Below are 22,794 nucleotides of genomic sequence, written 5' to 3' on the forward strand. Positions count from 1 at the left end.
TTATTTTATAAAATTAATAACTAAACCCATTTCGTTAAAAAGATTTAAAAAAATAAATTGGACTTAACCTGGAACTCAACAAGGTTTAGAATGGAAAAAAAAAATATTGGCACTGGCTGCGCGTTTAGTAAACAAACAAGGACGCACGAGGCTGCCAGATTCTGCCCCCAGCTATGCTCGCGCTGTTTATCTCTGTTCTTATCGCGACAGAGAACGAGAGAGAGCGAAACAAAACGTTTGGTCCCTTCACAGGCGGCTGATAAAGAGAGCAACCCTTTGACAAGTGCGGGCGAAGTTTCTCAAAAAACCCACCAGTATAAATACATGAACGGAGAATTTGAAAATAAATGTGTAAAAATAACTATGACAGGGTCGCAAATTAAATTTCACTACAAAACATGTTTGTTCTAGCCGAATTTGGCACGCAACATTCTTTATTTTAATTATAAATATACCTCTATCGAAATCAAGTGTTGATTGTTGATTAGACTATAGTACAAGCATCTACGTTGTCCGTTACACACTGGGTACGTCAAAGCAAAAGCGGGTCACTAAACATGAAAAATAAGCGAAGTGCCCTATAAACAAGGCTTAGCTGTGAATTGCTGGATAGCAGAGCGGCAGTTCGTTCTAAGAGTTACTGACCCCACGCATTACGCAGCGAGCAGTCCCGAATCTGTATGTTAATTACCCTATTCATGAACGTGAACAAGCTTCCAGGCAGACTTCCCGCTTGCAATATGTAAATAATGACCGTCGCTTGTCACAGCGTTGTTCACTCCCTCTTTAAATAAAAAAAAAAAAAAAAAAATACTGACCAACCCTAATAAGTACAAACACCGAGGAAAAAATGCTAGAGGGAAATAAAAAAAAAAATAGCTTGTGGGTGCAGTAGTACGACAAAGAACCCACTCCCCAAATACGTCGGCAGCTGCGGGCAGAGTCTAGCCCGTGAAGTACAAAGGAAAACTAACCTCCTGGGATCCGCGAGCAGTAATCGCATTACCAAGGAGAAAACAACAGAGGACTCAGGAAGTCCTTAAAATAGCCTCGCGTGTCTTTAAGGCTCTTCCAGGGATTTTCCTTCGCAGAAAAATATTACTGCGACATGTGTTCCGGATTAGCAACTCCAGAAGGAAAAAAAATATATCTCGTCAGCTTTTCGTCCAGTTTTCAAGTATTAAATGGGGCATATCGCATAAACAGCAGTTACAAGATAAGGATCAAAGATGTCAATTGATAAACGAGCGTCTGATAACGCACAGTACGCAATGATGATAAACGAAGAGTTAAAAAAAAATAATTCTAAGCGGCATCACTACGCAACAATACACCATGCCCCATGCGCCTCACCTACATGCAACTAGGGACTTGGAAATTTCTTCCGAGGTCTTACCTGCTGCAATCCGGCCAGCAACACCACGGAGACGTAGAGAATGCAGACGTGATACCTCATGGTAACTTGGCACACAACTTGTTGAAATAACTCGAGTATTTTGATTTTAGGCCCTTTGCGAGTTGGTTGCTACCGGCGGGTCGACCTGGAACACCATGCCCCAGTATTCCAATCAGCGAAACGCCACCAAACTCACTTCACACTGACTCTACTTTGCTCCGCGAGATAAACACATTAGTGTAAACAAGACAGTCTCATTAAAAAAAAAATATCACAACACGACACACCGAAGGAAGAAATGAAACACTTAATCCAATTACAAGGTAGTTAATCACTGTTGCGATAAAAAGCCTCCAGAATATGTAAAATACGTACTGCTGTGTTATTTTATCCCATTATTCTCTCGAAGCACACGCCACATTCAAACTTCATGTGTAATCTTTTCCTACGATTCTCGACACAGGACACACGAAAAAAATAACATCCATCACATAAAATCCCATAGAGATGTTCGGGAAAAATAAATACGAAGCGCTACATGAGAGCTTATTTCCGTTTCTTCTATACAGATCCCCGGGTTCACACAAAACGCACTCACACTACACTCCGTCGTGCGCTACGAGAATGAAACAACGCCAACAGGACGCGGGTCGCCAGCAGACTGAGAACTCCGGTGCGGAACCCTTGCGTGCTCGGGTGCGCAGCGCCTGCGCTGGCATCTGGCGGCGGCGGGCGGAACCCGGTGGAGCGGCGCGCGCGGCGCGGCGAGGCAGCTTCTCCCGACCGCCGGTAGATGTCTCCGGATGTTTTCACTCGAGGGGACGCGCGCTGGCGGAGCGGCAGCTGTCGTGCGCGCGCGTGCGAGAGAGAGACCAATGCCGCCTGGGGAGGAAGGAAGTTGCTGGTAGCGCGTCCGACCCTCCACTGACTATCCACACCTCGGGCGGACCTATACTTATAACGTAGCGCGACGCGAACAGCTGCAACTCTGGCAGCAGCGTGCTCTCTCCCCTCTGCTGGTGGGTTGAATGAAAAGCACGGGGCAGAGGGGAGGAAGCAAAAACACACACCACGCGTACGACTCCGCCGTGGCCGCTGCACTTGAATACGTCACTCACAACTGCGGCACACGTGACGCTACGGGGTAACAAACACAATGCAGACGCCAATAGGAGAATTTTTCTTAGACGCTTGGCTTGGTTTTCAAGTTTATTAATTCCAAGCCTCTTAAACGATTTCAAGAATAATTTTCTCGTTATTTAATATTTCACAATCGAAAACTTAATTTTGAAGAAGCTTTCGGATAGGCTGTGAAAAATTTCTCATATCTTACGTTAAGTAACGCTTAATAAAAAGTGCACATACAGAAAACCTTGTGAGTTTTTTTTTTATCGTACCGTATTCAACTTATCTGTGGCGATGTAAACGTAGGGTTAAATTGTATAGTATTTTTTTATGAATATGGTTAGTATAGTCTAATGAGAAGTTCAATTTCGGATAATAATTAGTTTTATTTGTGTCAGCCATTTTCCCTCCACCCTTTTTCGACAAATATACTACGATGAAGGGCGTCTGTAAAGATTGAAGGCTTTTCAGTGGACAAATTTGCTAGTCTTCAAGGTTTCAGTCTGGCGGAACGCGATTTTTTTAAATTTGCAAACACTGGAATGAATGAGTATTTATCTCAGGTTATTCTCGTATCCACCCCAACCTCTTTTCAACGCCACTTTAACCCTTTCCACCCAGTGGCGGATACAATAATTTATTTCGAGAGGCATTTAAAAATAAAATATAAATTATTCAAGAAACTTACGTCAGCAACAAGGCGTTTGGATAGTGACATTAACATTCTCAAAATGGATCACCGCCTTTTTGAGTTGTGATTCCAGGTGTAAAAGCTTCCCTTGCATCACGCTATATGAAAACCAATGCTGCGATATGAGTGGTGGTAAGAGAGTTTAAGGAATAAAAACCAATGGTGTGGTATGAGTGGTTGTAAGAGAGTTTGCGGAATGAAACCAATGGTGCGGTATGAGTGGTGGTAAGAGAGTTTGCGGAATGAAAACCAATGCTGTGGTATGAGGTGTGGAAAGAGAGCTTGCGGAATTAAAACCAATGCTGCGGTATGAGGTGAGGAAAGAGAGCTTGCGGAATAAAAACCAATGCTGCGGTATGAGGTGTGGAAAGAAAGCTTGCGGAATGAAAACGGACGAGAACAACGCAGCACCCTGAAAAGTTACAATTTTGTTGTCATTGTGTCAAATACATCTAGGGTACAGAAATCTTTTCATATTTGCTGCAAAACAACACACATGTTTCTCGCGCTGGGGAGGGTTGGGGAAGGGGTTGCGGGGAAGGTAATGGGACAAGGAGGAGAATGTGGGGAGGGGGAGAGGACGATCGCACACGTGAAAGGGCCGCCTTCACCAGCAGTTTCTTATCTCTTCTCGGCGGGCGATAACAATGGGTTCCTCTGAGAGTTGAGCCCACCCCGAACTCCCACCGCAGCGCCCTCTGTGCGGCGTCGCGACATGGAGGGTCGTGAGTTCTGTGCCAACATCCCCGGCCTCACACAGACACAACAACACTGAGTTGGCATCCCAGTGGCTCTGCATCCCGATTGGAGGTTCCGTCGCCTTAAGGCCCCTGCCTACATGGGCACACATACGGTGCGCAGAGCTTCAGGAAAAACTACTCAAGATATCCGAGTGGGATCTGCTTCCGAAGCATTTAAGAGTTCTTTGAGGGCCGAAAAGTACTTTTGATTTTGGATTTAGTTTTTAAACTGTATTTTTAGAAGAGTTAAAATGGCTAGAACGCATGTTTTCAGAGTAATTTTCAGGCGTAAAACAACCGGTACAAATTCTTGAAAGCACTTACGGTACTTGCATAAAACTTTTATCTTCATTTCTCCGCCATACAATGTTATGGTTCCGCTCAAATCTCATAGCTGCAATATGCACGACGAGACGACTGCACGACAGATCAGAACCTAGAGCTTACATAGAGGCGATACCGCGCTAGATGCACCAGCAAGCATCGCACTTGTCAAACCCGACTCACAAAGATACATCCTTATCCAGGCGGGCCCCGACCGAAAGACGCGATATTGGTTTCAACAGGGTTTATAGCGAATTAATTTGTAACACTCAATAATGAAGTATTGTCTTCGTTAGTGCTGACATCACAAAGAAATAGATTTTCAAAAACCATACGATAATGTCTATTAACAGTATTATTACAGTTGTCATTCCCAAGAATGTATCCAATACTAAACGCCAGTGACTTCACACTGTAACAGACAGTCAATTTAACTTTAGGCATTCCAAGGGCGTCGCCAGCCGATGGCCTGTGTAGGGGGGGGGGGGGGGGCAAGTTGTGGGAAAAGTATGTATTTTTTTTGCATTTGGCTACATTATTTTATATCTCTAAGGCTCTAGGGGGGGGGGGAGGCAACGGCCCCCCTACCCCCCTGGCGACGCCCTTGAGGCATTCTACTAAATTACGTATTTTGCCAAGCCAAATTTAGAAAGGAAAAATTCCTTTCGCCAGCCTACGGACGTAGATAGATTTCGAAGTATCTATTTCGTCTTGAAATATTTTGGAAACTTCTATAAAAAATTTTTTTACAACATTTTAAGAACCTAATGTACATAACGTCTTAATGTTTTCCAATACTACAAAATTAAAGATTAATCATTTTCTCCTTACCCATGCAGCGAAAATATTTAGAATGTTTTCAACTCAATGCATCCATAATTAAAAAGCATAGAACGAATTTCATATTATTATGCAAATTAAGAAAGTTATTCATTTTTTCTTCTAATAATAGTTTTCATAACGTGGTCGTATAAAAATTTGCTTTGCACTAAGGTTTAATATTATATTAAGATGGTTAAAATATATTCGTAATAATTGATGCTAAGGAAATTTTTAATTATTTTAATTTCAACCCCTGTTTTTGAGGTTTTGATTCGTTTCATCAAAAGTTATTAATTAATTTAAGGATTTATACAATAAATTACAATGGATTTGATAATAAATATATTATAAAATTAATGGTTTTTACTTCCAAACATTGTTATTCCCACCCCTTGCAGTAATGGTTGGTTACACAAAAGTTTATTTTAACAAAAGGTTTAGACAATATTTAGAAAGTTAAAACAAAATAAGAATAGATTAGATAGTGTAAAGGAAGTTTTATTTATATTCTTATACCAACCCAAGCTTTTTCAACCCCTTGCAATAATGGTTTGTATGAACAAAATTAGTTTCAGACAAAAGTTTTAGATTGATTTATAAAATTTACAAATAATTTGATTGGATTTGATGGTGTGCCTACTAAGAGAGTTATGGATTTATTTTTGTATATAAAACCCTATTTATCCACCCTTTGTAATAGTTGGTTTTATTATACATTGTTGCAGAAAAATGTTTCAGATTGTATTTGTATGGGTTTTCAAACTATTTTAACTGAATTGATAATATTCATATTAAGGAAGATACTATTTTTTTTTGTCATTCTATCCTTGTTTATTCCACCCCTTGCAGTAATGGTAGGTTGTATAAAAAATTTATTCCAGACGAAGGTTTTAGATAATAATTTATGGTTTGACAATAAATTAGAACGAATTTAATAGTGCACATGGAACGGAAATTATGATTTGTTAAAAATACTACCCATGTTTTTTTCAACCCCCTGAAGCAATTGTGCAAATTATTAAAAAATGTTTTAGTCAAAAGATTTTGTTAAAAATTATAAAATTTACAAGCAATTTAAAACGGAAATGTTGTGCCTACTGAGTTATGAATTTCTTTTTGTATTTTAATCCATCTTTATCCACCCTTTGGAGCAATGGTTGATTGTATCAAAAATTGATTCAGACAAAAGTTTTAATGTACTAAGGGAGTTATGAATGTTTTGCCATTCAACCCCTATTGTTTCCACCCCTTGCCGTGATGTTTAGTTGTGTAAAAATTTATTCAGACGAAAGTTGTAGGTAATAATTTATGGTTTTAGAATAAATCAAAACAGATTTAATTGTGTCGATGGTGCGGAAATTATGATTTTTTTTTGTTGTAAACTCTACCCCTGTGATTTTCAACACTTAGCGCAATGGTTTGTCTTATCAAAAATTGTTTCAGACAAAAGTTTTAGATAAAAACTATAAGACTTACAAACTATTTTAACGGATTCCATGTTGTGCCTACGAAGGAGATATGCAATTTTTGTCCTCCAATCCATGTTTTTTCCACTTCTTGCCGTTATGGTTGGTCGTATCAAAAATTAAAAGTTTTATATAATATTTATACGGTTTACAAACAATTAAACGGATTGAATAGTGTGCATGTTAAGAGAGTTATGAATGGTTTTTGTCTTTAAACCTCTTATTTTCCACCCTTTGCAGTAATGGTTAGTCATATAAAAAATCATTTCGGACGAAAGTTCTAGATATTATTTTTAGGTCTTACAATAAAAAGTAATGGATGAAACAGTGTAAAAAGTACAGATTTTATGTATTTTTTTTATTCAAACCGTTTAACCTATTGCCCATTAACGAACATGTCTGAGATTTCCATGTTCATATTTTATGTATTACTTAGTTTGGACGTGATTTGTGAAAAATGACGGCTGTTATCGTGTCCACAAAAATGTGATTTATATACTGTATGTGAACATTTCGATATGACGGTTTTGAAGTCTATGGATCATGAAACGAAATGCTATATAAACATTTTCCGGAAGTTGCACCATGGTAACGTCTACAATATATAGTATTATTTCAAAATATAACCTAAATAGCGCGTAGAACATAATGTATGTAAAGTGAATGAAAACCTGGCCAGAGGATTGGCCATCCACCTGGCAGGCCAGGTCGAACTTTGCGTGTACACAGTATTTTATTTTGTAAACGTAACTGAAATATTCATGTAAAATCACAGATAATTGTAAATTGTACATTTACATGAAAACAACTGTATCACTACAAAATAGTGTTCACAGTAACACTGGGTTCGGATTCTTACCCAATGCAATGATTAAATATTCGCTTATCTTATCCGTGGTTTTAAAAATTATGCTAAATGAAAAATCAAATGAAATATAAAATCATGCATCAATATTCATAATAAATATCCATTAATATCTTCGAAACCAAACATCATAAATTATATATATATATATATATATATATATACACACACATACATACCATAGTTTTGTGTACTACAAAGTTACATTATCTTTCTTGTAGAATTTCCAAGCTATTTTTCTTGGCAACTGGTGTGCACAGGAATCTTTTGTAAAACCACAGAGGAATGTTTTCTCTGTGTGTGTGTGTGTGTGTGTGTGTGTCTGTGTGTGTGTGTGTGCTTCCTCAGCTGCTACCGCGCGCCACTCGAGAACATCAGCCTGCCGGGTGAGATAGTGATTCAGTTCGGCGACACTCGCGAGCGGGTGTGGTCTCGCAGCCTTGGAAAGGGGGGGGGGGGGGGTGGTATACTTAAGCACGGAGGAGAGGAACGCGAGGCGGCATTAGCGTGTCGCGCAAGTGAGTAGTGGCGAAGGAGTGGTTCTGGACCAGTGGCCCAGCAAGAGAGTCAGACATATTCGGTTCACACTTCAATGATATAAATCTAAACAGTAGAACGATCAGGTTAGTAGGTAATATCCCTTTTTAAAACAAACGTTGGACTGATTTGTAGATTTCAAGGTTTTATGTGAGTATGGCAATGCAGAGTATAAATAATCTTGTGTAAATATAATATACTTAGATTGAAAAAATAAAAGAATTGGGTTATCAATCAACCCCTACGTTCTTCAATGAATGTTTGGTAATATTTTGGTACTCCGGGTGGGAAATGTTTATTGAATGTCTCTTTTACCTGCATTAATAAAAGTTTTACTCATTGTGTGTTTCAGCATAACATTAAAAAAAATACGTTTTCTTAAAACCATGGTAAATATTGGTGCGCAAACCACCTGACTCCACCGAGTTTCTCTGGTAAGGTAATTGTGAAACGGCGTGGGTGAAGGAGGGGGGGGGGGGAGAAAGAGAAAGGGGGAGAGAGACACACACGCACATACATACTCTCGCGCGAAATGCAGTGCATACAAGTACAACTGATGGTTGTTAACCATGACCACAGGAGTGTGCGAATATGGTACACAAATTGCTTGAACAGACGCCATATCAGGATCATATTTATTACGCATACAACGAGAACTACAGATTTCAGAACTTTATAGCTTAAGGTAAAATTTAACCGTTGGTTTTTCAGTAACGTTGGGTAAAATTCTACTAACGTTCCAAAAATAATTAGTAAAGCCATAAAAAAATAGTTTACTTTTTTATTTTGTTTTATATCAAGACTATGAAGTAAATATAGCTACATATCGTGCGTAATATACCTACTCAGTACGATTTATTGGCAGAGCGGTAAGGAAGCCGAACGTTTGTCATTTTTAATATTCATTCAGCGTTTCAATGAAAATGCCACCAGTCGTTGCATATGACCTTTTCACTAACAATATTGAACTACGTAACATTAAAGCTCCTTCTCACACACAATGTTTATAGTTTCATTTTTATAGCATGACTTTGATTAAGGGATTTACAAAAACAGCACTTAACTCATAGAAATGACGAGAAAACGAAAAAAAAAAAAAAAAAAAAAGTCAAAAGCTTTAAGTTAACATATTATTTTACACAGGACCTAAAATCTGTAGGATTTCCAGGGTAGGCCCGCAAGATTACGTTTGCGCAGTTACAATATTGGTCCCGTTTTACAGTTACGCCCTTACTTACATATATTTACACATATTTAAACTGAAAACACATTAGAAAAATTAGTTTTATATTTTAACGCATTGTTGACTGAGGGTGTTGGAGCGCAAATATTTTATGCGACGCAATTGACAGAGGCGAACGCAAGTTCCCTACTGCAGCGCGCAGCCTTACACCAATGTTATCAGGACGTGTAGTGCAGCTCGCCGGCATCGCAATGTCATAACTATTTACGGGAACACCTGCTTGCCGCTCTCACCTGTCACCTGTCCTTTCTCACGAACCTCTCCTTTACAGTCCCTAACCCTCATTAACACGAGTCAATTTATCCCTGGGAGCCTTTTACCTGTGACACAGCAGAAAAAGTGTATTTAAGAGAAGTTGCTGTCTGAAATGACGTGACACAAAACTAACTCATGTTTTTGTATCTTTGCGCTGGACCTTGATTCTAGCATTGGCTGGCATAAAAAAAGGATAATAGTGTTAGGCTATGATAGTAACAAAAATAATCGAACTATAGAAAAACATAAATTTACTTCCATGATATATTTATTTATTTTGGTTCAGTAATCATAATTGTATTTTTATAAAACAGACAAATATTTATTACCGGTGGTGCATAAGAAATATAAATATTTGTGTTGGAAAGTATTGTGCATTAGAAATAGTAACGTATTTATAATCAACTATGGGAAAATATTTTACGTTTTTCAAGTTTATAAACATAAATATGTACATATGCTACTTGTGAGTTTGTCTAAATTATAAATGAACTAAATTTATTCAGCCTTTTTTGTATTGATTAGAATCAGTATCTCTGAGATTGCTATGTTTTTGTTACTAGTTTGGTGTTTACATCCATAAAACCAGGAACTTAATCACTCTAGGATTTCAGGCATGTAATAGTTATTTAATTGATAAAGCACACCTTCGAGGACTATAAACTATGGCATTTACGTACAATAATGCCTACAAATTTAGAATTTAATGTAATTTTATTCTTACAAAAACCAGTTTGCTTTTGCTGTGGACGAAATCTAGCAATATTAAATTTATTGAATGTTTTAAAAAGTAATTAGAAACAAACATTATTGGGATGTACTTTTAACTACCCTATCACAAAGCGGAATGGAAATACAACAATTATTTAACATCCGAAAAACTTTACTCGCTTCTTACTTTACGGCTTCTAACTATGTATGGTGCGATTTTAAGGCGCAAATCCCTGCTTTGTAATCAGGAGGCAAACACTTGTTTCACACCCGTATCAGTGGTGAGCAAAGAAGTTTAGAGCGGCGATGACATTACGTATGTTAATAGAATTAAATCGCTTAAAAAAAGTATTTTGGTGATTTTAAGACAAAAATATATTTATGTCAGTGTCCAAACAACCTACTCCACATTACCCCGCTAAACTGCCGACATACATATCAGCTAACACTTCGTAGATTCAAATATTTTTTTTTTTATATATAATTCGTGTACAACGAATTTTGGCTATCTTTAAAATTCACATGTACTTGGTGTTCAAAATATTTTACGCAACCTTAATAACAAGATACGTTTACATTGTTGCCTGTAAAAGTAAGAATGAAGACATACATAAACAGGGAGAAAAATTTGTTTAACTTGACAAATATTTGTTCACACGTAGCCAATAAAGTACGCAAATTTAGTCTGATAAAACAAGATTTTTTAATTTATAAACATGTTTTCATATCCGATTGTAGAGACCCGTCGCTGCGTATGTCTTCAGGCAGGATAGTAGCGAGCGAAGACGCGTGCTGAACAGCTGCCTTTACTACCGAAAAAGAGTCTCGAAACGGGAAGAAGGCAAAAGGAAGGAAAGATAGGCGAGTATTGGGTTGTCGGAAGGGGACAGGGGAGATTATTCGCACTGCCTTACACAGACGCGTTGTGTCATCTCGTCGGGGCTTTTTTCTTCTTTTTTTTTCCTTTTTACTTCCCTCGCTTATCCGAGCTACATTCCCTACCTCCTGCGGCTGTCTTCCCCCCTCCCCCTCCCCTTGCCCATGTCGCGCACTTCAAATTGAGAAATTGCTGGTTCGGTTCTCGGAACAGGGGTGGACGGCCGACAAAAGAGCGTCGCGAATAGATGCCAGGGGTGGCCAAGATTTGGCCGCAAATCCACCAGGACGCATAACCTAGAAGTTACGACCGGCATGCGCGTAAGGTTAAACACACACGTTAAGTCCTTTGTCGTGTTACGTTTCTCATATCTGACAGTTCCCAGTTGTTCCCACTTCCGAAATCCCACTTGCAAACCAACACATTTATTTCTTAACCACGCGAGATGGCAGAACAGTGACTGGATGGTGAATATACAATTGGCACTACTTTTGAGAAACTGTAAAAAAATTTGAGACTATACTGAAATATTATTTTTAAAACTCATCTACATCTTATTCAGGTTTAATGAAGAAATGTAGTAAAACTTGTTCGAAAACCACTTCTTTCGGTGATTAGCATTCGATTTAGCCCCTGAGTGGGATGCGTTAAGATGATTAGTTGTTGTTATTATTATTATTATTATTATTATTATTATCGAAGCAAAAAAGAACAACTCAATTCAGGTGAAAAATTGCAAATTTTTAGGGTACTCTTAATATTTAAACACGCTTCATCATGCGTTGAAAATAGATCTTTATCTATGTACCTACTAGAGCCTGTCCAGGTCTACAGTGGAAACCGTGAACGAATTAACGGGCTTATGTTTGCCAAAACATGATACGTAACTCTATTGTAAATGTCTAATCAGATTGTCACAATTATTGTGCTAACACCGGATCCAGCCTCAAAGTTCAGAGTTCAGAGCTGGCGAATTAAAGAGTTTAGAAAGTATGGAAAAGAAGGCAAAAGTAGGAAAAATCAAGGCAAAAGCATGCAAAAGTATTGGAAAGTACAGGAAATCATGCGCCGCTGCTGCCATCTGTAACCGGCTGTAAATATGTTTCATTACAAAACTTATTTTTAAGCCCCGCGCCATCGAACAACACGTTACATATGTTACATACGTTACACACGTAAACTCCGTTACTTAACTCACTACTGTATGAGTCTGATATAACATTATCAGCTGTAAAACATTTCACTGAAATTATAAGTAGCTGTTCCACGTAGCGTGCGCATTTAGGTGTAATCGTAGCAACACTTTCGAATTTCACGCATACGGATATGTGAGTAATTGTGAACATCTCGCGTGCATTTTCACTCTTTAGCTGATTGAGAAAGTGAACTCACATCACCACATAAATATCTGAAACCGTCGTATTGTCATGAAACGGAACAGAAAGAATAATTGACTGACTTAAATTTAGCTATAAAAATATGATATAAGTGTCTAACGTATTTGAATGAAACGTGGTTAATTAGTTTTACATTATCATTATTTGAATAACATTTATTTAAAAAAAAGTTTAAAACATTTCGTGGGAAACGATGCGTAGTGTATGGATTACAAAGCACAATAACTGATTATATTACTTAATTTTTCCACCAGGAACTTATATAGAACTTTTAATTTTAGCACTAATGCATTTTGTACTTAATAATAATTATATTTATTGTACGTATATAGTCTACGAACCTCATTCGTATTATCATGAACGCGCGCGCAAAAAAAAATTGGCTGTCTGTAAAGTCGGTTTACGGACGATAGTTTAACGTGACAACGTCATAACAAAACATTGCTGAAATGATTGCATACTTTTATGAATAAAATTGAATAATTTTTATTGAATTATCACTATTTTGTATGGATACAAAGGAGTGAAATGAAATCTACAATTTAATTGATAAATTTACTTTTATCTGCACTCATTAATTCAAATATGTTTATTATTTTAACGAAGAGATTATTTTAACTATAACTTTTATTCATGTTTGCTTTTTAACTTCTTCCAATCTGTGTTATTCTGTTAAGGATATGACGATGATATGAAAAGTAGGAAACGAATGGGAGTGTTTCAAGTTTAATGTGCCTCGAAAAAGTCAAATCGGTGGTTGTTCCAATCGAGTGGAAGAGAGATATATGCGGCGCAAGCGTACAATGAGCGTAACGGGACACAACGTAACGGGACGATGTGCGTAAGGGGACACTTTTTCGTGCGTGCAGCCGGCGTTAATCGATTTATTAGACTTTGTCACGCGTGCGCATGGAAGAGTGTATGTTGTGGATGCACCTTTGGTCACACTCGCCGTGGTTTTCGCCAGGGGGCGGACGTCCTTGACACGGGTAGTAGTGATACCAGGGACGAGTTAATTACCACGAGCGAGCTCGCCCCGACACCTGCCCCTCCCCTCCCCCACCCCCTTTTCAACTCGCTACTCACACCCCCCCCCCCCCCCCCCACCCCTGCTAGCTGCGGGCACGCGAGTCTGCGACGCACGACTTAACAGTTTGTATCATTCATCGTGGCTCGAATCTTGCAGTTGTAAGGCGAAGTAGGTACGAGTCGTCTGAGTAGCCTTTCTTCCGCTGTTTTTTCTTCTGACAAGTGTTTAAAAACAACTTCACGTGGTTGACATCGAGTGCTGTGTTTCACAAGGTACAGTCGGGCAGTAAGGCACCGCTGGTAGGTACTTCTTTCGTGAACTGCCGTATTCGAAACAAGGTATTTATTTGTTCGTTTTAGTTTTAAATGTTTCGAAGTTAAGGCGTGGACACTGCCTTGTTCTACACTTAACCAAAGGTTAAATTTAAAACACGAACTTTTACAAATAAAAATTAACATTAAATAGAAAAAGAAAGACTTGATCACCTTAAAAAAATATCTCAAACTACGGAGAACAAAAAAGTTATTATTATTTTTTCTTAATATGTACTATGAAATGGTGGTCTGGTTTCTTACAGAAAAAAGTTCTCAATATAAATATAAAATTTTAAACCAAAGATAGATAAACAAGAATAAAATATAATTGTTAAATTAAAACATATGTCAATGCATAGTTTTACTTTAAAAACTAAAAACTATTTATTATTTTACCGTACATATTACTCTTATTAACTTATCACATAAAATGTGTAGACCAACCATACACACATACTCGTACCTGAAGTTTCTTAAAAAAATATATATAAAAAAGGGTACGTGGCGCAGACTACGAAGCAGGAGATCATTGGCGCTGGGAAATGGAGGGAGAAGGATATGACCAATAGCAGCAGCGGTAGGCGTCGAAACTACTTCACGACCAATTACGACCTATGTTTCTCTCTTGCACCTTCCTCACCACTATCGCCACCTCCCACCCCCACCACGAAAAGGATAGACAACTACAAAGGCTCTGTCTCAAAGGTTTTTAGGTTATTGTTTATGGCATTACTTTGCCCTAAAGGTAATTTTGGGGAAATTACCACGAAAGCTCTCTTGTACGTATAACTTGTATATCTTGTATATCTTGTTTAGGCTCAAAACTTGCCACTGATACATTCTATCAGGGCCGTTGAGAGAAGCTAAGGGTCCGCGGGTGTGTGTGTGTATATATATATATATATATATATATGTTCTCTTCCCATTACTCAGTGTAAACATTTCGAACCCCTCAGTTAAAAATAAATCTAAATATAGTGAACTTTCTCTGGCTAAGACTAAACCAGAATTGCGCGTATTGTATAACTTGCAAGGTTTCCAATAACATCTATTAATTGACTTGTAATTTTCAACTTATTTTTTTAGGGTGAACAGTGACAGAGAAATAAAATATATTTACTCCCCCCCCCCTTCTTTTCATCTTAACGTTGTCCCACTTCCTCTACGGCCCTGCATACAGTCACATTGTTATTTGTGAACTGTAAAAGCTCACGCAAATTGACAATAATTATAAAAAGTTGCGTGACTTTCTACCGTTGTCAGATTGAACTCAATAAAAAAATATCTCGGGACAAAATTCGTGACCAGACAACCAGGGGCGCAACAACTAAATTTCCAAAAAAGGATTGGGGGGGGGGGCAATATACCTTATATAAAGAATTATCGATTCCACTTATCGAAAAAAAGGGGGGGGGGGCAATCCTTCCCCGGGAAAATTTGTATTTCAAGGTGGAAAATGGTGCTATTTAAGCAGTTTTATTATCTAAAAATTGATTACACAGCACTTTCTTTGCCCCCGTTTGCCACCACTTCAAGGTTTCAGGGGGGGGGGGGGGCAAAAACCCCTTGCTCCCCCTGTTGTTGCGCCCCTGCAGACAACGAGTTCTAACGCATTTCAGTGACGTGGTGCCCGCGGAGATCTGAACGCCTCCCTGATCGTAAAAAGTCAGTCGCGCTGTTCACAGCCGCGTCGGATGCGATTGGCCGGGACCATTGGTCCATCCGCGTGGGCGCTATGAAGATACCGGTGTCGATGTGGCAACACTGGCGACCACGACGCGACGCCAGCCCGTGACCCACATCCGACAAGGCCGCTTCCGGTTGCCTTCCTATACTATCCGCCTCCGGGTCGCAGCCGTTCTCTCCCCCTCCCGTGACGCCCTCGCTCGCACGTGCACGACACGTGCACGTGTGTACGCTAGTGCGACCCCTTGCCCCCTTCCCCTAGGAGAGGGGGACACGTGGCTTTCACCAGCCACAGAGACGCGGCGACATCCCTCCACTCCAGAGGAACGCAGAGTTCCCGGGGCATACGAGCTGACACGCGCTGTCTCGTCTCTGTACCGCCGCTTGACGATAACATAGGGACCGGAAAAATTCGCGGATTCAGTGACCTCTAGGATAGCCTCCATTATCCTCTGCACTTCTCAAGTAAACACGCGTGTTCATTGGGTACTACTATTGTGAGGCGTCTCCACTGATGGGTAGCTCGTGATTCGACGCTTCTTCTTTGGTCGATGGTCTCTCATCGGTCCAGAAAGCTCCAGTTAAACTGCGAGCCAATAGCAGAACCGGCAGAATTGTACACATGTTTTGAATTTCAGCCTACCACGAAATGAATCCGCGAATTTTTCCGGTCTCTAATTATAAGAAATATCACGTAACGTGACTCGAATTTTAATGTTCCCACGGTCTACGTTTACCCTTGATGTGATAGTCCGTACGCGCAAACAAACATTGCAGTTAAGAGGCCGTGTCACAAATTTGCGCTCCTATCTATATCAATGTTATTTTAAAAGGCAGTTTTTCTCAAAGTCTATAAGAGGTAGGGGCCGGAAATTTTGCCTACTGAAAGTATACAATACATTTAACATAACCGCTTTTTTCAAATTTATTTATCATATCATATATTATTTCTGTGATGAAAATAATATTATCAATATTTTGATTTGTCCAGATACATTGAAATTTTGCTTATATTTATAATTATTTAGCAAAAACTGAAAACGCCATTGAAATGTATTGCATATTACCTTCCGATCAGTGTCTTCATGATCATGATGGGTTTATAAACCTGGGTGTAATCAAGTCTTTAACTATTACATGACAACATTTATACTTAATAATTTGGAGATATGCCTTTTCTATCCTCAGCCCCTGAGCTTTTACTATCTGGTCTGGCGACCGACCTGACACTCTTCAACCACCCCAGGGGTCTCCGATTACACATCTTATCAAAAAAAAAAAAGATGTTCGTTCATTTGTTTTTGTGTTCGAGCGAAGGTTTACTTCTCCATTAGTGCCACAGAATTCACACATTTATGCCAAGGGAATATTCCGCTGATGTGAGGCCATACGAATGTATTATTCGCGACCATACAACTTTTTTGTTTGTCATCGGGAAAATGATGCCGCAGTTTGATTTTTTGTGGTGATATAAAATAAATTTTCTTGGAATGTTCATTTTAAATTGAGCATTTTTAAATGTCAGCGTAGAATATGCTTATCTGCCCATTTTGTTTCTTTCCATAATAATGAGTAAAGTTAACATTGTCATAGACATTTTATTATATTCGTTTGCCGTCCAAGTACAAATGTCACACTATATCGCACGTAATTATATTTTTTTACTAATTTGTTAGTTGTCATTTTATTTAAGTTATAAATAACATTAATAAAAATTATTACTTAATAGTCCAGAATAGAGATTGAGTTATTATTCATTTAATAGGGGTTTAAAATATGGTACTACATACATATTTATATTATCTTGTTGTCTTCTTTGTAACTTTACTGGAGGAATGGCATTTGGTATGTATGTTAACTCACAATGAAAATACTTCAGAAGTACTCAATTAACAGTGAACAACCTAGGGCCTATACTAATTTCATTATGTTCATGAAATATAATTGATATTACTAATAATGAACTGTATGTGTTTTGCGTAGAGATATCGTACGAACTGTATGTGGTACAGACCAACATTAGCCAAGACTCTGTAAATAAGTAATTTCAGTTAATGTGTAGAGAATATTAAAAGTTAGAAATAATGATATATATAAAACAATGCAGAGTTATCAGCATAAAAATAGAAGTTGTTTTTACGTAGCACCTACTGGAATGTATATTTTGTGTTGAATTATGTGGTATGATTAGTATTCTCTTATTGTAAGTGTGTTTTGTTAAAATCTTATAAAACATCACTTACTGTTGAAGGATTTTCATTTTTTTTGTGATGATCTTACTTAAACAAGTTTTAATTATATTACACATGTATATTTTAAAAGCATTTTAATGTATACTTATAGAATTGTAATAGGCTTTATACGGACTCTCACGATGCATGTGAGCATCTAAATTAATAGAGACCGGAAAAATTCGCGGATTCATTCGGCGATAGGCTAGAAGTCAAATACATATACCTTTTAGATGATTTTGCTATTGGCTTACTGTTCATCTGGACGAATCTCAACCAATTATAAAACACCAACCAAAGAAGGATCGAATCACAGACAAACAAGCTGAGACGACTAACAAGTCAGCAGCAAATGAACTGCCGTTATTTGCCCGAGTGTACAGGGGAATGTGCAGTCTATCCTGAAGGCCGTCGAAACCGCGAATTTTTCCGGTCCCTAATCTACATCAATATTATGGCCGTTTCACAAGATCAAATATTTATTGAATTCAATCTGTTGCATTCATTGTACATGATTTTCGATATGTACATTGAATTCAATACAAATTGAAGATGTTACTCAACTAAGCTTATTCTTATTAACTTATAAGTATTTTGTTTGTTCAGTACATAAAAGTAAAAGATTCGTTATTATTTAAATAATGAGCATCTTTAAGCAATAACGTTTTCAAAATATTTACATGAACATAATGGAATATATTTTTTAAATACTTTATATCTACGATCACATCAACGGCAGTATTATGTAATGAATGAGGTAATGAAATATCTTGAAAGGATATTTTCTTCTCTGTAAAGTAAATTTGTAATGCAGCCCTCTTAATGTTAGTCTTGTGAGTTATTTCGTCTTCTAATATGCTACAGCAATGTATAAAATTAAGTTTTGTTAGTGTTTTAGTCTTGTGTAATGTTAAAGTGTAATGTGATAAATTCAATAATTTTTTTGTAAGTTCGTATTCATAAAGGTAGGCTACATATCGTATTAAGATAAATAGTATAATATTTGTAAATTTAAATTCTTTGAAACAACGTCGATAAGAGGTTCACCTACCTCTGTTAAACTGTATGATGGTGCATTGTAAAAAATTAGGTAGTCTGACTTAAGTGAGATTGTATTTAGATTGTGTGTGATGCATATGCAATATCTAAGCATATGCATTTATGTTATTATCCTTTTAAAACGTTACATGATGAATTTCGTATACTTTTTAATGTCAACTAACATTATTTATCACGGACTATTACATCCAGATAAAGAATAATTACCACATGTTTGAAGATTAATTGTATTCCGATACGTTTAAAGTATTAAAATTTTTAGATTCGACTCATACCATAGTTGTATAAGTGAGGTTTCTTGATTCTGAATCCCTGCATCCGCAATTTCCTAGTGAGCCGCCGGTCAGATTGTCATCCTCTCAGATTGTCGAGGAACCAGATACATTTTTCGTCGAGTAAACTCGAGCTGTCAACCTTCCCACTAATCCTGTGATAAGGGTATAATAGCTTTATCACGCGCTGCGGCTACAGTTCCTTCGGTTGAAAAAGCCACTAAATCTCACTGTTAAAAGAGAGAACTTCTAGAGCAGAATATTGGAAATAAACATTTACTGACACGGCCTCTTAACAATTGAATTTGATGTGCTGGCAAGAATACGGTAATACCGATCATGTGGGTTTAAGGGAGAAAAAATTTACAATAAAAGGTTGTCAGCTCTCTCCATTTAGTAAAGAAAGAAAAAAGCCGGGAAGACGTGTGATTGTTTAAAAAAATAAAAATGTTCTTCTCGCCGAGTTCATGTTCTTTTGGCAGCTGCAGACTCGCCTGCCTCGGGCTTCAACGCAGCACTCTTAGCATCGCTACAATCCATATTGCCTACCAGCACAGGCTCTGCGCTTTCTACTACCTGTGCTGAAAATATTTATCCTGTGTTACGTATTACTTGGCCCTTCTGGCGACGCAATTCATCCGACGGAGATATACAGCTCGCCGCTTTGGAAGCGACCAAGTTCACTGTTTCACGGCATTTTGGTCCACTCCCGTTGGATAATGTTCAACTCTGCAACTGGTTTCACGTATTCTCAAAATTTTTATGTACAATTTTATTTCTAACTTAAACTAAATAAACCTCGCAAGAACTACAGAACAACTTATTTTCGACGCTCGCTTGTGATTGGCTGGTGTCACAAACAACAGCTAAAAAAAAAAAAAAAATATGGCCGAACGAGATTCGTGCACCAGCGGCAAAAAAAAAAATCAACAGGAAAGTAAAATATATGAACTGAATTTTATTTTGTATAGGTGACTAGCTATACAGAATAATTGTGTAATGTGATAGCTTTAAGCACGTAATAAATGGCCTAGCCTTATAAACAAACAGAAACATAACAAAACAATTTCGATCGAGTCTGTAAACAAGTGATTCCCGTGTAATATGACAAGCACTTTCTTCTCAATCAAGTAACGGTTTTTAAATATAGCTTACTTAACAAATTTTCTTCTACTAGTTTTGCGCACTCGTGCTCTTAAACTACACTGTAGCTTATGTTTTGGACTGCAAACGTAGTTGTGCAGAAAAACTGTCTTTGAGTTATATAATCACCGCTTCATGGCCCACTGCGCTTTAACATACACTGTACTACACAATGATTTATTCATTTGTTCACTCATTAACTTAAGTGTTAAGGACAAAAAAATTAGCGACTAAGGTTTCCTTTGGTTAGACGTCGCCGCTGTATACTATTATCGTACACTTGCACCTCTTTTCTTAGTTAATTTTCCGTCGTGTTTTAAATCCTAAAGCAAAAATAAAATAAGGAAAACACAAAAATACTTTAAGCCTACACAGTTATTTGGCACTGTTTATACACGAGTGTACGTAAATATTAACAGTAAATGTCAGAGTAACTGGGAACAATCCTAAAACAATCAATGCCAAAATGCGATTTTATCATAGTTACACCAGTAAGACACGGTTACATTTCAAGACTAATGCTTGGATTTACCCTGATACCAGGACGAAAATTACAAATCTGGAAACCTTAAGTATTGCGATATGCTCATATTATGGTAACAGTCCTGGCCACCGTAACTTAGTACAAGCAAATCTGCTTAGAAGAAAGTTGTGACAACAGACTACCAGGAGAGACAAAAATATATCTGTGAGATACTTTGTTTCATCTTAGATGAGGAAGAAGATTGGTTATCGCTTGGCAGCGGAATGTTAGAAACCTGATAAGGCCATGAAAAATCTGCCGGCCACGACAGGTGAATGTTGTGTGAGGAGGATCTTATTGCCAGATAATGAGCGGGACAGCTTCTGTTACAGCCAGTAACTCAGATTTATTTACGCTACATGGTTTGTCTACGGTTTCAATCATTTTTCAGCGTGTTACAGTGGTTCACAACTCACACATGCAGTCGATGAAGATTAATCGTGTTTTATATAGATGCGTGTGTGTGTATTTTTCGATCCAGTTGTCTCCAGTTTGCCTGAAATATGTAAGTTCAAAGATCCGAAAACTCACTTAAGAGACTGTGGTGTGTATCGCTCAACACGCAGATAATAAATAAAGAAGCATAAAAAATATTTGTTATGTGACATGTTAAATATACATCGAGTCGAGTTAGGAGTTAGAAGTTGAGAGCAAATTTGATAAACTCATCGATACGTGGCACTCTTTTTATTTTAAGTTTTTTAGTATTACGTAAACATTTAAGTTTTTTTTTTAAAAAGTCAAAATTTTTGAAACGGTTTAAAGGTATGAAAATTAATAGTTTTATTGAAAGAAACAAAAACAAATTTCTTAAAATGTTGTTAAAATCACCTAGTGTTGTTATATTTATACAGTGTTATAATTTCTAACGGTTTGTAGTCTTTTGATTTTTTTTTAAAGTAGTGAGGGGTTTGAAGAGTTGTGTATTAAGCAGCTAATAGGGAGGGGGCCCGACAAAGTGATTTTCCCCCGGGCCGCAAATTTCTCCCGACGGCCCTGGTCACACATAAATAAAAAAATAACGACTTTCAAAACTTTAGTTATAATGTGGAAATGCTTTAAAAGGATAAGCACACGCGTGAATGAGACGATGTTTCCAGCAATGTTAGTAGGAAGCGCCGGGCCTCCGCGAACAGGCAAGATCGTGAGATGTTCCTACAGCAAGCCGCGCCTCTTCGTAAATTGTCCGAGAAACATCCGAACATTGCAACTGACTGCTTAGTATTAACTGCAGACGTTCTTCTCCAGAACACACAGCTCGGGGTAACGCGTTGAGCAAAGATACCATTATTACGGTATTATTATTTCGGACACGTTTCTGCTCGACACGTGGTTTTCGCTTGCAGATCTTTCTTTGGTCTCGTAATATTTCACTTTGGTCGACGCAACGAGACATCGTAGGATATTTCTTTCCTCTCCGCAGGACATGTTGACAGGACGAACGATTTCGGCCGTTCCCGCCGAACGTCGTGTTGTTCAGTCAGTTTCTCGCAGAGCTACGGCGGTTTCGGCAGTGAGGGTGTTTTGTCGCGGCGGGGGGGAGGGGGGTTATCCATTGGGCTTTCGCGTCGCGTACGACGCAAGCTGCCAGATAGCAGTCTCGGCGTTATCTTGGAAAGGGAGGAGTGCCGACAACGCGGCCTGGTGTTGCCCCGGCTCGTGGTAGCGGGGGGAGAGCTGCTGGGGGGGGGGGGGAGAGGCGGGGGCCACGCGACCTGCCACGCGCCCGGAAACACCCGACCGCGGCCGAGCGGGCCCGAAGTGGCCGGCAGATGGCCGCCGGCCCGACAAGACGAAGATGACGTGGAAGGGGGAGAGCGGGAGGCAAATAGAACCTCAGGGGTCTATTCTTCTCCGTCTTTTCTACACGACCAGCCATCCGTGCAGGGGCCTGATATAAAGAACTAGAAAAATGGGAGGAGGAAAAAAAAAAGGAGGGCTTAAACCTACCCCCTCCTCCTTCACCGAGGATGTAGGTGGAGAACAAGAAAAGTGCTTTGCCCTTGTTTTGTCCACTTCATTGAGCAAGTCTTCGGGTGCGCCATTGTGGTCTTTATCTTCACGGGCGGGAGAGTAAAAAGTAAGGT

General features: G+C 38.5%; 1 protein-coding gene across 3 annotated transcripts in view; it reads right to left on the minus strand.

Annotated features, from left to right (window-relative positions):
• Positions 1-22,794, minus strand: part of LOC134541566 (neurogenic locus protein delta) — a 505,174-nt gene that overhangs the window by 72,658 nt on the left and 409,722 nt on the right. The window contains exons 1-2 of one of the 3 annotated variants that reach the window (XM_063385078.1): positions 1,772-2,063; positions 1,397-1,541 (exon numbers count right to left, since the gene is read on the minus strand). In XM_063385078.1, coding sequence (XP_063241148.1) covers positions 1,397-1,456 — 60 coding nt within the window. In that variant the 5' untranslated portion in view covers positions 1,457-1,541; positions 1,772-2,063. Of the gene's footprint in view, positions 1-1,396; positions 2,064-22,794 lie in introns of those variants that run through there. The other 2 variants (XM_063385081.1, XM_063385077.1) reach the window with 2 other exon arrangements.

This window comes from Bacillus rossius (genome assembly GCF_032445375.1).
Source record: "Bacillus rossius redtenbacheri isolate Brsri chromosome 4 unlocalized genomic scaffold, Brsri_v3 Brsri_v3_scf4_1, whole genome shotgun sequence".
NCBI lineage: Eukaryota > Metazoa > Arthropoda > Insecta > Phasmatodea > Bacillidae > Bacillus > Bacillus rossius.